Source organism: Pundamilia nyererei, unplaced genomic scaffold, assembly GCF_000239375.1.
Source record: "Pundamilia nyererei isolate P.nyererei 1_Seehausen unplaced genomic scaffold, PunNye1.0 scaffold00135, whole genome shotgun sequence".
NCBI lineage: Eukaryota > Metazoa > Chordata > Actinopteri > Cichliformes > Cichlidae > Pundamilia > Pundamilia nyererei.
Genome location: NW_005187536.1, coordinates 1,468,139 through 1,486,169, shown reverse-complemented (window position 1 = coordinate 1,486,169; position 18,031 = coordinate 1,468,139). Strand labels below are relative to the sequence as shown.

The following is an 18,031-nucleotide window of genomic DNA, read 5'->3' as shown; positions in this document are numbered from 1 at the left end:
GGACACCGGTACCCATCCCTACTCTGTACTGAGTCACTGGATAAACTCTGTGTACTCCTGTATTTGGTATTTCTGTGAGTGTTTAATCATGTTTGTGGTGTTAAAGTTCCCATCGCTGCTACCACATCTTCCTATTTTCTTCTTTCAGTCTGAAGTAACTCCACGCCGCCAACAGGTCTCGCACACAACGACCGCTCTATCGCGTGACACATACTGCTCCGACGTGCTAAGGTCACGACCTCGGTTATGCTGTGTCGCAAGCTTCATGAGGCACTTTTGTAATATTTAAAGGATCGGGCTACACGTTTTATTTCTCCTGATATCTGATCAAGTCATTTAGGTCAGGATCAGGCCGGTGCTGTATATGGGATCGATGCATCCCCAGTTCACCCTGATCCAGATTCAGCCTCAGACGGAAATCATGATTAACAGGATGAAAGGCTGCGTGTTTGTGACTCTGGGGACAATAAAACAGCTGTAATCAGACTGAGCCTGTGGGACGCTCGGCTGCTGTGTCGTCCACACCGATGGACACCTGTCTGTCACAGCTGGAGATGATGTAAATGTGCAGGTCAGAGGGAGTTTCTCCTGTGCAGAGGTCTGATTGTATTCCAACCACACTTCATGCTGAAATATGTATGCAAATCCAGCCGCTGCGGCGATCCCCTGGGAAATACGGGAGCAGCTGAAAGTACCCGACTACAGTAACGTGTGTGGAAGTGGCCGACAGCCTGACAGCTCCCTGAATGTCTCCAGAGTCACAGCATCAGAAAGACCTCCAGCGTAAGTTATCAGTGAGCCTCCACAGACTGCTGTTTGTCCTTCACTGATCGATGTCCTCAGACGAGTTTTAATACAAAGATAACCTGAGTGAAAATAAACTGCAGTTTTTAATGCTGATTGTATTTATCAAGGGAGACGAGGTATCTGTGCCCAGCAGCACTGCAGTCCACACTGTGTGGTGTGTTGATGGTGAGTGTTTCACGTCTCTGTGGAGGAACTTCTTCCCACTCTGAATAGTTGGAGGCTTTTCCAGTATGAGCGCCTGTCTAAGGTCACCTCAGTCTGATTCAGTCCACACTTTGACTCGGACGCTCCAGAACCTTCATTTTGTCTTCAGAGCCGATCAGAGGTGGAGCTGCTGCTGCATGACTGCCGGGCCCACATTCTCCTAGAGAGCAGCTCAGACCATCACGCTCCCACCGCCGTGTCCGACTGCTGCTGTGATGTTCTCTTTATGTTTAATGCAGATGTAACGGGACTCGAACCTCCCAACGTTCAGCTTTTGTCTCCTCAGGCCACGGGATGTTCTCCCAGAAGTCTCGGAGATCATCCAGATGTTTTCACTAGGCCGGTGTTCTGGCCTTAGTCAACTAGCAGACTAACCTACATGTTCCTTCCTTCAAAGGTGGAGCAGTGTGTGAACCGGCTGAAGAACATGAAGCTCGATGCTGCTCTTCAGGAACTGTCAGATCTGTGTCCGAACAGGATCCAGAGGTAAGTCTGCGGCTCGCTGTGAAGTGTGTGACGTGCAGAGCAGGTCTTCATCGTGAACCTTCACTGCTGTGACCAGGTCGGATTCATGAACCAGTCCACTCAGCTTTTATCTACTGAGTGCACAATGAAAATGTGTGTTATTCCCACAGTACACCGGGGGTGGGCAACTGCATGAATGAAGTCCTCTCAGCATGCAGGCAGACGTCTTTATAGAAGATAGGACGGAGATTCAAACTGTGAAATTCTGTGTGGATGTCAGTTTCTGCCACAGTCTGCAGCGGTGTGTGTGTGTGTGTGTGTGTGTGTTTTAGGCAGCTGAGCATCAAGGACGGCCAGTGTGTCGTTCCCAGTCAGCCCACGCTGGAGTGGATCTGTCTCAAAGTGCTGGGGGCCGCTCGGCTGACGAGCTGCACGCTGCGTCGCTGCAGCAGAGCTTTCACGTATCCTTCTGTGAGGCCGTTCTGTTCTCAGACTCGGCATCGATCTCCGCGTGAACGACGTGCGGATGTCTTCATCTGAACCAAGTCTGACTCTCGTGCCCTCTGCAGGTTTCCCCTTAACAGCTGCTTGTTTCAGACTCGCAAAGCAGCAGATGAAGTGGGAGGAGTTTGTCATCCTGAACGTGGTGATAACCAGCATGCTCAGCCGTCTGTGGTCAGGACGTTTTCTGCAGCATACGTGCATTTAGAGAGAGAGCGCACTAAGTCTGCAGAAAGTGTTAACACGTTGTATTTCGTGCGTTCTCAGGGTGATTTTCCGTGGCGTGCTGCTCGCCCTGTCCGGCCTCTACCGGCAGCTCCTGGAGCTTCTCAGAGACGTAGCCCGAGTCCAGCCCATGCCCTTCCTCACAGACTTCTCCCTGCCAGCTGATCTGGCTCAGTTCCTCGGTCCCTCTGATGCTTTGTTATTGACCAAGCCTGCGGCGCACAGCAGAGCGCGGCAGGAAAAGAAGCAGGCGGCGAAGAAACTTCCAGCTGAAGCCAAGAAGACCTGCACGCAGAAAAGAAAGCTCAAAGAAGACCTCGGCGTTGCAGTTATAAGAGGTAGGCTGCATTCATGCGCTGTTTTTCCCAACGCAAACGTGACCTCAGTGAGACGTGAACCTCCCCACATCCCCACTCACATCCCTGATATTTCTCCAGGCGTCGGCCTCGCAGCAGACAGGAAGTCTTTTTTCAAGCTGTGCAGGACTTTCACAGAGGTATGTGAGCAAGCACGTGACTCGTCTCTACTTCTACTGTTTCTAATGTTCACGTATTTACTTCTTCTTCTTGCGACTCGAGGGCAAGTCGACGCCCAAACAAACGAGCAGAGCTGACAGGAGACACGAGTTCCAGAAGCAGGTGAGAGAAGCTGCTTCTTTCTCACACCTGGAGATCCGTGTGGACGAGATGATTCGCTGGTGCAAATCCCAGAGGATGGGAAAGGAAAAACGCCTTTTAACCTTCCTGCAGTTAAAGTGCCGGCAGATGAAATGCCTGGAGGCAGCGGGCTACAAGTAAGAGCGACACTTTCTCAGGAAGTCTTCCTTTAGCGTTCTGCAGAGGTGCTCATGTTCTCTCTTCTCGTGCTTCAGCGTCCAGAGGAAGCTGCAAACCTTCAAAAAGGAAGCTTGCTGGGCTTCATCTCCAGAAGGATCAGCGCCAAAGACCTTACGTTCGCTCGCCTCAAGGAGACGTGTCCACGGGAGAATTCGTTTTCATACTCTCAGGAGGTTTATGATGAGAGGCGGCGTAAAAAGAAAAGAGCAGGCGGGACGACAGACACGAGCTCGACTTAGCGGGGACGACCTGAGAAGCGGGACCGCTCGAGAGGCGACGTGTCGGAGCACGGTCACTCACGATGACATCGATGACATTTTTGCCTCTGCAGGTCTGTGAAGCCCGAAAGCGCCGATTTAAGGTCACAGACAGACGAACAGTCTGAGCAGGTTTGGAAGCAGAAGCTGTGCTCGCCATGTTTAATGTGTCTCTCATTAAAAGCTATAAAGCGCGGAAACAACTGAACCCCCCCAGACTAAAAGATTCTGTTTTAATTTGGGTACGCATGGAACACACACTCACCAGCCACTTCATTAGGTACGCCTGTTCCAGCTGCTCGCATACACACGTGTAACCGCTGGTTCGCATCAAGATATGCAGTAAAGCATCTGTGGATGCACAGCACGTCAACGGTTAAAGATCACAGCGAGCGTCGCTGCTGAGGTCCAGCCGAGCTGGTTTCCTGAACTTGCCTGAAGGATGTTGGCTGCAGTCTCAAAGCAGAGCCATGATGAATGAACCCAACCCAGTATTAGATCCTGATACAGTGAATGTGTGAAATCAAATGTAAGAGAAAATAAATTAACTGATGGAGCTGAAATATGACTGTGTGAGTAGAATGCTTATTTAATGAGCATGCAGACTGAAGCCTGTGCTCATGGTTTGAAGCATGCATGCAGTGGCTTCTTCTGTCTGTCTGAAGGAAATTAAAATCCGTTTGTGCAGCTGTGCCAGTTTTTAATAATGTTCGAAGTCACGCACTACAGATCTGAGCAAGGCTTTTACAGTAGTTGGTGTATTTGGCTCCCCCTGGTGGGCTCGAGGATCAGCGCACAGACACATTCCAGGCTCGATTCATCTTTGGGAATACGGAATAATTCTTTCATCCTACGGCCCGCGGCCGAAGCAGCGTGAGACGGCTCAGGTGTCAGCAGGAAGGAGTCTGTGCTGAAGGCGTCTCAGAGCCTGCAGTGGCTTCTGTCAGCGGACAGACGGGCACCGGTCCTGCTCTGACACCAGCAGCCGGCACACAAGCTAAAAGGTTTGTTTTGTTACAGCCACTATGTTTCATCATCACCTGCCAAAGAAGATGGAGGCGTCCCATCTGCACCAACGCTGCGGCTTTTATCTCCATCAGAGCTTCACTGGGCTGAGTTACAGTCTCACATCAAACTGCCAGATCGATTTGAACACAATACTTAACTTTCTGGGTTTGTCAGGGTCCACGCTTTTATTTTTCACAGCCTGGAGGTGAGGAAGAGGTGCAGGAGGAAAATCGTACAGGTCTGCATCATGTATGAGAGCAGAAACTGAGCTGAGGCAGAAGGTTAGTCTTGATTCCACTTGTCTCATTTATCATTTAAATAAAAAGTAATACTTCTGTAACATTAGGGAACTTTCTCCTGTTCACCAAAATCACCACACAGGCCTGCTGTTCTTCTTGAATGTAATATCGATAACCTTGGACTAATGCTAAATGTTAATAAATAATAAAACAAACAACCTACGTCAGTTAGGTCTCTCAGTATTTTGTAGCATTTCTTTGCACTTTTGCCTTTTTACTGCGCAGTCCCGGATCACGAGCGCTCCTCTACAGCTGACGGTCTTCAGTTCTCCCTGCAGACGTGTCTTTGTGCCGGCCAGTAACTCTTCTGGAGGTCGGTCTACATCAGGAGTGACACATGTTCGAGGTCTTTGTCACGTTGGAAGACAAAGCCACGACCCAGACACAGTTTTGCTGCAGAGTGTTTTCTCCATGATTCTTTCTCCTTGACGAGATTCCCAGTTCCAGATGCACAGGACTCCCACTGCCGAGTTTCACTGTGGGGTTTTCTTTGGACTCCTTCCTTCTTTGTCGAGACATAAGCACCGTCTCTAGTTTCCTCTCATCTGACCTGAGCTTGTGCTTTAAGTCTACTTGATCTTTCTCCAGGCTTCTTTCTGTTTCTCGAGTCGAAACTGGTTTCTTTCGTTTTTGGCGTGACGGCTCAAAGCCTCGCTGAGTCTAAACTGGGAGATGACCCTCGGTTTAGACTTGATTTTGCAGCTTTGAGCGATTCTGTGATTGAGTGCAAAGATCAAAAGTCTGGAGTGAAGTTTTTCACCTACATGTTAGGCGCGTGCGGCGAGGCGTCTGCGGCGCGTGCGGCGAGGCGTCTGCGGCGCGTGCGGCGAGGCTCAGTGTAGCGAGACCACGCGGTCGTCTTCTGTCAGCTGGGACATGTTTAATAGCATAATTGTAAAGAGCTGGTTCTACACGGCTGAGTCGGCGCTGCAGATAAATATATATTTTTGCAGGTGGTTCTCCAGGGCGGGTATAAAGGTCTATTCCCAGTTTACTGTTCTTCAATTTATTTTCCTCACACCTTAATAGCAGAAGAGGAATTGTGCTCATAAATGTTTAAAGGCTCTGCTTTTTTATAGCACGGAGCTGTGGGATTGTCAACATTTGTACTTTGAGGTGTGTTAAATTAATCACATCATTACCTCCACAGGAGGGGAAAAAGCTGATGGAGTAATGGTGCCGTGCACTCCTCAGCCAGGCCTGCAGTGGAACAACGAAGGCAGAAAATCACCCAGACTGGGGAAAAAGAGAAACCATGCAAAGTCTAAATTTTAACGATGTGAGCTCTGAATATAAACAATAATATAATTTGTGTATATCTCATCTTTGCCTTTATTTTAGAAAACTGTCTCATGTATCAGTTTTCTCGGATGAATAGAGAATAAAGAGAAGGATTAAAAAGTGTGAGCACAGACGGTGGTTTGCAAACCTCAGTGAGAAGCGGCCCAGAGAGCTCACTGACATTTTATTGCCACCTCCATAAACGTGGTCTGCAAAAGTCCCCGTCGTGCACTTTCCATCCACTCATTCATTTTCTATACACAATTTTGCAAGAGGCACAGTGCCCATTACACTGCAATAAGAGCTGCACTGCCTCTGCTTTGGCTCGTTCGACTAGACGAGCTTAAGGTCGGCTGCAACATCCGCTTTAACAGGACTGAGTCTCAGCATCACACCTGGATTTTATCTTCACAGCATGAGCCATGCATCTTTAAAAAAAAATCATCATCTCTGTTCTAACAATATGTAGGAAGACATGGCGGTGCTGCTCCTGTGTCTCAGAATAAAATTTTTCTTCTACGACAGGACAGGAGAACTCACATTTTGAGTTTCTGTAAAAGGCAAAACATGTCTGGGACGCTCTCTTTATTCTTACTTTGGCTAATATTTAGCCAGAGGTCAGGGTTCACTGACAGCAGGTGGTTTTATTGTCATGGAACTGCTGACCTGGCATGTCTGAGCTACAACACTTGTTCTTAATATTATGTCTCAGTGGACGTTTCTGTGAATCACAGACTGGAGGACCAACAGTGAAGGGGATGAGCCGACTGGACTCTGTGAGGAACCTCAGGTCCTTCCGTTTGTGCTGGAGAACTTCTGTCCGTCTGTAGCAGCATCAGCAAACTAGTCCACCAAGCTGGGACCTCATTGGTCAGAATCTGGAGGTGTTTGAGTCAGTGAGGGGCCGCAGTTCACTAAACACACCGTCCTCCATCATGGACAATCACAACTAGTGCTGTGCGGATCAATACTGAAATATCGATTCCTCCGATACCAATCATTTATGTTCTAGAATCGATTCTCACATTAAAATATCGATATTTTAGTAATTTAGGGTAAATTTGTAGTTTATCATTAACAGGAACACGGTGGAAAGAAACTATATCATTCGGATTGTCAACATTGGAAGGAACTACTTCCTCTTCTGCCTTTCATAGTCATGTGCAAAATACGGCTGTATAACTGTGTCCAGCCCCTGGCGTGCGCACTCGAAACAATGGCTGAGTGTAATTGGAGTTACGTGCAGACGTATTTTACCTCCACAAACAGCCGAGCTGTGGTTTGCAATACATGTGGCAAGACCACTAACCTCGTGAGATACCTCACAGGAAATCAGATCACAGAATATGACGAGCGTATGTTGAGGCAAACTGAAGAGGAGGAGAGGGACAGGTGCTGCTAGGGCGAGACAGACGTCTCTCGTGGAGTCCTTTAGTGCTGCAGGCAGGCAGCGTGCTCAAATAGCCACAACTTCAGGTTTTTTATTTCTATATGATGAATTCTGCATTATTAAGTGATAAGAGCAAGTAATATGATGTCCTGTAATCATGATGATGCTATAATGTGAGATACAATAAAAGATACAATAAATAAAGTTTTTGTACAAAGTATCAGTATCGTCGATACCACCCTGAATTTTACTTGGTATCGGATCGGAAAGGAAATCAGTGGTATCGCACATCACTAATCACAACTGCTCCGGTCCGGTCAGCAGAGCTCCTCCTCCCTGAGAATTATCCAATCACGCTGCGAGAAAGAGCGGTTCAGGAAGTCCTTCCCACCGTGCTCGGAAACCTCTCCTCTTTGTAACAGGTGAACACACCTGTCAGGACACAAGACTCCACACAAGCCTGTTTCTCATATTTAAAGTGTTAAAGCTATAGAGCTATTTATTTGAGTTTTGCTCTAATATTCACAAGAATTTGCTTTTCCACAATCCGTCTTATTTTTATTTATTTTTTCATGTTAAAAATGATTTTCACATTGGTTTATGTAACATTTCGCACTACCTCACATCCGTCAGTATGAAGTACTTGTTGTTTTCATTGTAGGTCATAATATTGATAATCTTATTCTTGAAGCTGCTGCTGGAGCACCGTCACTGTGCACAACCATCGCAGGGTTCGTGTGCTAGCTGTGGGGTTTCCCTTACAATACAAAGCTCCGTAAGGCTCGTGCTGTTGTGATTTGGTGGCGTATAAATTGAGCTGAATTCAGAGTATTGTTTATTTTCCCTGCGGTGTCACGTCACAGAAACCTGGTCGTCTTTAAAAGTTCCTACAACATGTTTTGAGTATTAACTCCGAGGATTCATAGACAGTAACTGTGCTAGTTATACACCACTCTGTTACACTGAACTGTTTTTGTTATTTATTTTAAATTATTAATTAATAATTCATAATTATTATTAGTATTTTTTTTTTATTAGTAGTAATCCTGTCCGGTTAGAAATCCAAGTAAACGTTGGCAGTCAGGCGGGGCGCTGATTACGTCACATCCTGCCGTTTGCAGCTTGTACTTCCGGAAGGTGGGGCTTTTGTTGCGGGAGCGGTTTGTATATGTAGACCAATGCCTCTGTGTTCGCTGTTAACGCGCTCAGCAAGATAGCGGCAGCCTCGGGCAGACAAGCGGATCGTGCTTCGGTAAGGCTCCGGGCAGCCCCGGTCAAGCGGAACACCGTGAGTCTGTAACCGGGGCTTTGGGGAGGTTGACGGTACCGCACCTGCTGTAAGGACGGGCGAGCACCCCGCGGGTCCAAAGGCTGTCCCCTCAGCACCCACGGCTGTGAGGACACCGGGACACACACTGGTGACTGATTAGCTGTCTCTGTGGAAGCTAACGTCAGGCACGAGCTGTTTGTTTGGCCGGTCGTTAGCTTAGCTTCCAGTGACGGTGTAGCCTCGGTAACACGGACATTAGCACCAGCCTGTCTTCTCCACGGCTGTGCTGTGGCACTACAGCGGCTTTACCGCTCCTGTTTGCTCTGTTGTTGTGTAAAGTTACCGTTTAGAGACGGACTGGGTAAAGTTAGCGGTTCTACTTTGTTTGGCGGTAGTTGCTGAAAAGTTTTTACCTCTGGGGAGATGAGCGGACACACCCAGTGAGCCAGGTCCGGCTCATGTTCCTGTAACTCAGCTGATGTCAGCGAAAAGGACAGTTTGGTGTGCTAACACTGAGATCATGCTGGTGCTGTCACACCTGTCCTCTGTCTGTATGTGACGGAGAAAATCATACATGGAGTTTCTCCTGTTGTATGGAGGGACACCTCTGTCAGCCCCCTGACTTTGGAGGCCCTGTAATGGTCACTTTAACCCTCCGGTGAAGTGCAGAAATGTGAGGAGGAAGGCAGCTAGGTGAGTGCTCCGTGTTTACATGTATACAGTACTGTTGAGGTGCTGGTGGAGGGACGATGCTGGCAAAGCAGCAGCACTTTTCCTTCTCTTTGACAGCTGTGGGTCTGTGTGAGGGGAAAGTGACCGTGTGTGGTTCATCACACAGACTCGTGTCATTCTGGGCTGACTAACACCTCATTTAAAGCAGCAGTGACATCCTGTAAGCTCACAGTCTCGTGATCTTCTGAAACCCTGGTAAACAGCTCCCGAGCACCGCGCTGATCCAAGCACAATAACAGCTCTTCCAGGAAAAGCAGGTCATCAGTTTTGTGGGAATTCCCGTGGTTTCTAAAAGCTGGTGGGCCATTTTTATTTGTTTTGGGGGAAATTGTATTTAAAGGGCCCATATCCATTTTTATAGTGTTATGAGATGTTTATGGAGAAAGTTACCCCCCAGCCCCACAGGCCTCTTCCAAGGTTTATGGTTATGATGAAAGAACTGACCTCCCAGCCCATTGTTCCTCAGTGGGCTGGTTTCAGTCATTATGCAAATGTACTGATGATAAGATTATAAACCTGCAGCTGAGACTGAAGAAGTCAGCTGGATGATGATGAAACGTTTCTCCCACAAAACGCTACGTCCAGATGAACAGAATCGACCTTTGGAGACTCCTCCAAGGTTCCCTTCTTCCTACGTGGACAGTGGGTACTCATGTTGAGCTAACATCCACCCACGGGCGCTGCTTCTCACTTCTTCTTGGGTCAGAGCTAAGTGGAGTTTGACAGCATGCTACAAAAAATCACTATGACTGAAACTTTATTAAAAGTTTTGTTTTATCTCCAGTAATTACAGTAATCCAGTAATGGCAGGGATAGCTCAGTAGGTAGAGTGGTGGCCCCATGATCGGAAGGTCGGGGGTTCGATTCCCCTGAACAGCTACCCTGAGGTACCCCTGAGCAAGGTACCGTCCCTACACACTGCTCCCCGGGCGCCCAATGGCTGCCCACTGCTTCACTGAGTGAATGGGTTAAATGCAGAGAGCGATTTTCCCCACGGGGACCAATAAAGTACTCTTTCTTCTTCTTCTTCTTCTTCTTAATTTTATGTTCCAGAAAATGGTACAAATATCAGAAGAGTTATGTGACGGGGCTTTGTCTAGTTCTGTCTGACTTAATTAGAAGTAGAAACTCGGCCTGGACGAGCACTCGGTGTACTTCTCTAGAAGACGCCCACCGACAGGTTCTGATGTCCAGATATTTACACACAGTAGTTGTAACTGATATGTGTAACACATCAAATATGGAAAGCATTACATCCTGTTTCCTTAAAGGAAGAGGAACTGCTTATGCAAATAAGTGTTTGTGGAACACAATGGTAGCCCAGAGTCGGGCCGGGGTCTTTCACTCGTTCAGGCCTCGGTGGAGACCTCAGGATGTTTTACGTCCTTCAGGTTGTAACTGTATCTGCTTTAATAACCGGTAGTTTTTTGAAGGGGAAGCACAAACACGGACATCATTTGGTTAGCAAAGCAATAAACCATCATATTGGTTATTACTTTACAGCTGCGTCCTGGCTTCTGTATCGATGCCTTGTTACAGAGTAAAGTAGGGGAAAGTGTAACTGTCACGGTCGGGACGAGCAACATCTTTAAACTGAGTATTTGTTGTTCATTTCTTTTTTAGAGCACCCGTCGCTCTCTCTGCTCGACAGATGCAAAGCCTGGGAGATCAGGTTTCACACAGTTGTCCAGTCGCCTCGCTGTCTCATTAAACCCACGTCTGTGTTTAAGCTGTAGCTGCAGGCCGCAGCACCATGTCTCGCTCCAGCGTGGAAGTATTACAAGGCAGATTGAGGTTGACCACCTCGCCTTCTCCGATGGTACAGACGGTGAGAGCAGTGAAGTTTACCGCCACCGCCGGCTCCGTGAAGACAGATGGAGCGGAAATGTGAGGTGGTGCTGTTATTTCTTCCAAGGGCGGCACTGCAGGCCGCTGCGCTGGTGTAGGTGGTATGTACCGGGGCCCGTTGTGGTTATTTGTCAGGAAAATGAAAAGATATGTTTACATTGCAATGAGAGATAAGTAGTGGGCAGCTGGGAGTTGCTCAGCAGGAACAAATACATTTGTGATGAAATGTGTGCTGGGAAGTGGACTCATCGGTCTCTCCGTGGTGAATCAGTCCAGTGGAATGCTCCGGGAATGGGAACGACTCGAGTGTCTGGATAAGATCATCAGGGTCAGCTGCAGCATGGGGAGCAACGATATCTGCTTTGTGTTAAAGGCGTGTTGCTGATCCACTGCAGGGATCAGTGAAGACTTCGTTTACGTTTGTTTGAAAGGTCCCGCTCGCTGCGGCCGGAGGGCGAGGACTGTTACAGACGATCCGGGTCCCTGCTGCCCAGTTTGGTCAAAGGCTTCTCTGTACACTCTCCTGGCTGAGGGTCGTTAGTATGCACAGTGGGGAGCTCGCTTTTTGAAGATGTCTCTCGTGCTGCTGCGTGCTGTCTTTGAAAGTAGGAAAAATCATTTCCTGATGCCCAGATGTTTGGTAAATAACCCCGCAGGTCTTTATTTTTGTGTGTGACCTGCTCGTACTCTTACCTCCATCGTATTGTTTTATCACAGCGAGCTCCAGTTATGGTTATAGTGGGAACTGTGTGCTCCCTCACTTCTGCTGGAAAAGAAGGAAGTGTTGAGAGGACAGAAGCACTAAAGTGAAAGCTGTTTAGCATGCGCGACGTATCGGTGGGCCACATAAGTGTTGTGATTGACTCAGTGGATCGGTATCGAGATGAGAAAACTAACTGATCTCCTTTGGAAATCCTTGGAATTTGGAGGTTTGTTATTTAGGGAATCACTGTTTTCTTCATCAGACGGGGAGAGGAAATCCCCCCACCCCTGGGATCAGACGAATGTGGAAAGACGGAGCATCCTCGGGCTCTTTACAAGTCTGGCTCAGATGTCTCGGCTTTACTCGGCACATAAATCCAGTTTGGGGTGCTTCACACTTTCTGTTTGCTGTAATCTTTTGTTAGGATCTGCGAGAGTCTCTGCAAACCTCCGTACGTCTTTGCCAGAGTGTGAGGATGAGTGCAGAGGGAACATCGGGCCGTTCTCCAAAGGGAATCTTAATGAATTCTTGCGCTGGTGTCATCTATATTTCAGGAGCCTTAGAAACCAGAGCGGCCTTGTAGGCTCCCCCCATAACCCCACCGCCCCGAAGAAGGACCAGCACCGCGCACACTCAGCTCCTGGATGTGGGTCATGCTTAAATATGAATTTTTCATATCTTTTGCAACTGTCCCCTGATTTTGACCCTGCATTCAAAGTCGCAGCGCAGCTGGTGGAAATGTGACACGACCCCACCCTCGCTGTGTGAACTTCCCTCGGAAACTTTCCACTAAGCACACGTGATGCGCATGTTTCACACTGCCTGAGTTTATTGGCTCTGACTGCTTTGTTTATGATGGAGTCTGTGTCTGCGCTGGCGTACGGAGAAGTGGGTCGCAGTAAATAATTTACACGGTGACCCCTCCTCTGTGTCAGCTGCCTTCCTGATGGGTGTTTGGGTATGTGTAGGCTTGTGTGGGTATCCTGGCCTGTGACTGATAACAAAGACAGGAAGAGCACAGATCAGATTTCACTTCCTGCTAGGATATAGGAAGACCACGATGCCTCATCGCCGGCATCAGCAGCTATCGTACGACGGCTGACGCAGCAAGACGAGTTCTGCTGTCAGACGATGTAAAGAAACTGACGTTCACACACAGGTTGTTGCTGTTTGATTTCCCTCCAGGTGTTTGTAGCTTCTGCAGAGCTCTTCTATTACATGTGTGAGAGGCAGGAGGTTCCTGAGTGTGAGCACTGAGCCCACTCTGTGAAATGAAGTGTTTGCTGTTTGGGTGGAGCAGATTTAGAATAACGCCAGGAATCAGCTGTGTGCTGCTGTTAGTGTGACAGCTCAGAGGAGGCTCAGCATCGTCCCAATGAGGGAGCTGGGGTTCCTGTGATGGACTGTGCAGACTTCATCTCAGCTCGTATGGTTCGTGCACGGAGTGGCCAGCTGTTGCGCCTCAGTGGCTGATGAGTGTTCGCCTGTCCGGCATGAGCGTCAAGGGTGCAGCGCGGATAACAAACGGGGAGTGACGATGCCTTAAACACAGATGGGGGTTAACTAATGAAGACTGAAAGTCATCAGTGTTTATCAGGGCTGGAATTGTGTTAGCAGGCTGCTCTGCAGGAAGCGATGGGTCGTAAGAGCTCAGGATACAGATACAGTCACAGATGCATCCTATGATATGGATGCAAAAACATCAGCTTCTCTTCATGACGATCGCCTCTCAGTTACAGCAGTGAGCTGATAATGTCTGCAGTAACGCATTTCCTTCTGAACACGGGACTTTGACTGATTGTTGACTGCTGTGAGCTTTTAGTTTAAGCCTTGTGATTTAAGTAGAGAGTACGAGAGAGCAGTTACATATAAACACAGCGCGTCCCTACCACAGGAAAAAGTCCACCAATGATGTCAGCACGAACTGTCACATGGTTTTCATGTGTGACACTAACTGTGACAACAGAAAGTGAAGTGTTTTTACCACCACGGCCCGTCCACCAGCTCCACTCGCGTCTGACTTTCTGCCTGCTTGTATACAAGCTCCTGTGACGCTTCGTGTAAAGGTGGTAGATAAGAAACGCTTAATGCCAGGAAAAGATTCCTCGGACACTCAGTCATCTCCTAACTGATCAGATCAACAGGCTTTCACACATTGCTGGTTATGACTGAAGCTGTCGGCCGTGCTCAAACATAGAATGAAGAAGCACTTCTGATTCCTGCTGAGCACTGCAGGTCAACATTGTTAGACTGCTGATTTGTTGTGAAGCTTATTTGATGCACTCCACAGCACCACGTCCACAGCATAGAGCAGGTGAGGGCACGGCAGCTATCGTATCTGACACAGAGAAGGTTGTGAAGTTGGGTAAAAGCAATTGACTGTGAGCTTTCACCTTGTGAGGGCAGAGCCATTACAGAGCAGATAGATGGCAGGCACGTCTCCCTGCTCTTTAACCAGTTTAGCACACGGTGGCCTGTTAATGCATTTGTAAATGCTGCTTTGCACTGAAGAATGATGGCTTCATTACTTCTGATCAGTTGCAATGACCTTTTGATGGCGAACTTTATAAAGTTCTAGGATTCACGAGTAGGCAATTTGGCGCTTTAATGGAGATGATGGGGGTTAAGATTTAAGATTAGCTGGAGCACAGCCTGGAGTCCTGGCACAGCGAGTCAGAGTGAAAGCTGCTAAGAAGCAGCTGCCATCTGTCCTCGCGCTCGTCCACGGTACGCTTGTGTTTTCGGCACACGGAGGTTATTTACTGTACGCACTGATGTTTCCGCTCTTGTCCTCTACAGGTCGTGAGTGTGTGTGTGTGTGTGTGTGTGTACCTGTGCACATGTGTTTGAGTGTTTAAGAGAGGCACAAAGAAGAATCCAGTGATGGCTGCCAATAAGGGTAAAAACCAGAGCTCTCTGGTGCTGCACAAGCTGATAATGGTGGGCAGCGGCGGCGTGGGAAAGTCAGCCCTCACCCTGCAGTTCATGTACGATGAGGTGAGTTAACACTTCTAAGGCACTGCTGTAGTAAGGTCACGACAGCAGATGAGGGGGTTTGGCTGTAGGCGTGACCACTCTTCATTTATTTTACTATCTGGATTTTATTTGCAACCTTTATGATGTTTTCAGTGCTTTGCCATAAATGTGAAATGAGTCCCTTGCTCCCTGTAGCCTGAGACTAACAGCCACTGCTGCCTAACAGAGGCGCTGCTGTCACTGGTCCCCACCTGTGTCGGGGAGCGCTCCGGCTCCCAGCAGCATGTCTGCAGGCGTTTTTGTCCATGCGTCTGATTTCCATGTTAGCCTGCTGAGTCACTGCTGATCAGGCGCCACTGCTCTGCCTCTTCACGTGTAGTTTGTGGAGGACTACGAGCCCACCAAAGCAGACAGCTACAGGAAAAAGGTGGTTCTGGACGGGGAGGAGGCTCAGATCGACATCCTGGACACCGCCGGGCAGGAGGACTATGCTGCTATCAGGGACAACTACTTTCGCAGCGGGGAGGGCTTCCTGTTGGTCTTCTCCATCACAGAGCCCGAGTCCTTCGCTGCCACTGCTGAGTTCAGGTACGGATGCGTGCGTTCAGTTTGGTGCCATTAATGAAAGCCGGCGAGTGGTTAAAAATGACATCGCTGATCATCAGCCATCGTCGCTCGTTACACATCTGCTGTAGAGTATCCAGAGTCGGCACATCAGCAACAATCTGCACCCACGAGTGTCTTTCAGTGTCTGGATAATACATGAATATCCAGATCGTGTAGAGTCACACCCACGTCACAGTGTCAGTGGGGACGTGTTGTGGCAGGAAGGTGCAGATAGGATTAAAGCACAGCAACAAAACACTGAAGCTTAATGCAAACGTTAGTCAGCAGCACTTTGAATCAAACACGTCAGCCTCTGAGGCTCGCTGAGAGGGGAGAGGATGGGATCCTCCAAACGGCTACAATGCAAGTTAGATTAGTGTTTCTCAGCAGTGTACATGACGGCAGCACGTCCGTCGACAGTGTGGAAACATTAAAGCGCCGGCCCCGATCCTGCTAATCAACCTGTAAAAGTCTTTGTTTCTGTGACGCTGCCAGCTGGTTATCATGTTGGATTTGGGGAAACGTCCTGAGAAAGACCAAATAATCATTTGTGCTCACAGGGAGCAGATCTTGCGGGTGAAGGCAGAAGAGGACAAGATCCCGCTCCTGCTGGTGGGGAACAAGTCGGACCTGGAGGAGCGTCGGCAGGTGCCCGTGGACGAGGCCCGCGGGAAGGCCGAGGCGTGGGGCGTCCAGTACGTGGAGACGTCAGCAAAAACCAGAGCCAACGTTGACAAGGTATCATCACTCAGACGCACCAGCACAGAGCTGTGCTCAAGTTTTAGGCACTGAAGGTGACGTAAACGTGATTCAAAAGAAATTAGAGTGCGCCTCCCAGTGGGGCCGTTTCCAGCATGACCCACTGGGATGAGGCCCAGACCCAGGAAGGAGGTGGGCGGGCACAGGGAGGTTTAATGCCCACGACCCTCCATACAGCAAACAAAGGAATTCTGAGAGCTGGTTTAATCTCTGTGGACCTGCCACACTTCTTTTTTGAATTATTTTTGGGGAATTTTAGCCTTTGAGATCGAGCAGGGGAGGGCGTGCTGATGCACACGGGTGACCCGCTCAGCCCGATGAGTTGTACCAACGCCCGCTGGTCTTACTGGGAGCCGTCACATAGAGTACTGAGGAATCGGAACGTGCCTGAAGCTTCTGCACAGCTGAGCTTTTGACTCTTTCACACACGAGTCCTGTATGTGTTATAAATATGCGATTGATTTCTTTCCAGGTGTTCTTTGACCTGATGCGTGAAGTGCGAGGCAAGAAAATGTCTGAAAACAAAGACAAGAACGGGAAAGGGAAGAACAAGAAGAACAAGAAGAGCTTCAGGGAGAGATGCTGTTTACTTTGAGCTCCTCGTGGACCTGAAATCACAAAGCTCCACAGAACAGAGGAGCAGAGCTCAGCGTCTTTGATCTCAATGAATCTGATTATTTTTTATTGATAGCTTGTTATAGTTTCATGTCTAGAACAATCGCAACCACTATGTTGCCAATCTGAATGAATGAAAGCTGACTGGCTCTGCTGTGAGGATGGACGGCGACTGCAGCGCTTGATGGCTCACAGGAAGCCAGCGACCAAACTGCCATTGACACTAACTGTGCTGCTCGACGTGTTCAGCGGTTTACTGCCTTCGCTTTGGTTCCTCTCTCTCTACAAAGCCGTTAGTTTGTTCGCCTCCTCTAATCTGGGCCTGCAGTCAGTGTAGACTGCATGTACACTGATGGCCTCTGTGTGGAGCAGGTTTCCATCGCCCACTTTGTGTTTGCAGTTTAATGTCCGGTCCCCCCCCCCGCCTTCAGGTTTCTTGAATATTTTTCTTCAGTTTCATGCGAGGAATTGTGAGGTTTTTTTCATCCCAGGAGGTTCACGCAGTGCAGTCGTGTCCTGACACGATCACCATAAATCAATGTTAAAACCATTTTCAGTGAAGCTGTAAATTACATCCTCGCTGACTCAGAATCCACTCATTTCTCTTCACGTACACGCGATGAGATATTTTAACGTTTGTTCTGTATTTTAAGAATGTGGGAAATGAATAGTGAGAGAGCTGCCACGTCGGTGTGACCCTCCTCAGAGCGCAGACGCCACCGTTTGTCCAGGAGCGAGGTTGGATCGGTGCTGGGAGGCACGACAATCCAGGAGGCCACCCTGCTAATGCATTCAGTCTGTTAGTCTCCATAGTCCTGATCTTCTTTTGAATAACATGCACTACATTGTCAGTACCTTAGAAGTGGCTTCATGCTGTGTTGAGTCACGCTGTGCCAACAAAATAACAAAAATTCAAACTATGTTTGTGGGTGTGTGGTATGTATGTTGTGTAAGAGTGTGTGTGTGCATTTGTGGGAGAACCTTCTTACCTTGCTGTGTGTCTGAGTGAAGCTGTTGTGTATTCAGATGTTCATGGTGACCCTGCTGTGTGTTTGTTGGCGGCTGAGAGCTGCTGAATAAATGCTTTTCTTCCTTTTTTCATGTCTTTGTAAGGAGCTCGATTCAATGTCCGACTTCCTGCAGGCAGATGTAAAAACGTTGGTGGTGTGGCAGGTAAGGGGAGCCGGTGTGCTGCACAGCGCCCTCTGGTGGAGGCAGCGGAGCCACTTACTTTATGGCCACAGTTACA

At 48.5% G+C, this 18,031-nt stretch overlaps 2 protein-coding genes across 3 annotated transcripts in view; both read left to right on the top strand.

Moving 5' to 3' along the window:
- rmp64 (ribonuclease MRP subunit p64) overlaps positions 1–3,513 on the top strand; it is a 6,400-nt gene extending 2,887 nt beyond the window's left edge. Inside the window, exons 3-9 of the mRNA XM_013913506.1 lie at positions 1,409–1,497; positions 1,809–1,937; positions 2,074–2,151; positions 2,245–2,540; positions 2,640–2,698; positions 2,781–2,995; positions 3,074–3,513. Coding sequence (XP_013768960.1) covers positions 1,409–1,497; positions 1,809–1,937; positions 2,074–2,151; positions 2,245–2,540; positions 2,640–2,698; positions 2,781–2,995; positions 3,074–3,377 — 1,170 coding nt within the window. The 3' untranslated portion in view covers positions 3,378–3,513. The remainder of the gene's footprint in view (positions 1–1,408; positions 1,498–1,808; positions 1,938–2,073; positions 2,152–2,244; positions 2,541–2,639; positions 2,699–2,780; positions 2,996–3,073) is intronic.
- A 4,839-nt stretch (positions 3,514–8,352) lies between these two features.
- ralba (v-ral simian leukemia viral oncogene homolog Ba (ras related)) lies at positions 8,353–16,855 on the top strand. Of its 2 annotated transcripts, none has more exons than XM_005743751.2 (5): positions 8,353–8,410; positions 14,626–14,823; positions 15,182–15,390; positions 15,969–16,146; positions 16,640–16,855. In XM_005743751.2, exons 2-5 carry the CDS (start codon positions 14,710–14,712, stop codon positions 16,760–16,762), a joined length of 624 nt encoding a protein of 207 aa, XP_005743808.1. In that variant the 5' UTR covers positions 8,353–8,410; positions 14,626–14,709; the 3' UTR covers positions 16,763–16,855. The 2 variants fall into 2 exon arrangements, with proteins under 2 accessions (XP_005743808.1, XP_005743807.1); XM_005743750.2 differs by having other exon boundaries at positions 8,366–8,525.
- Positions 16,856–18,031: the final 1,176 nt, after the last annotated feature.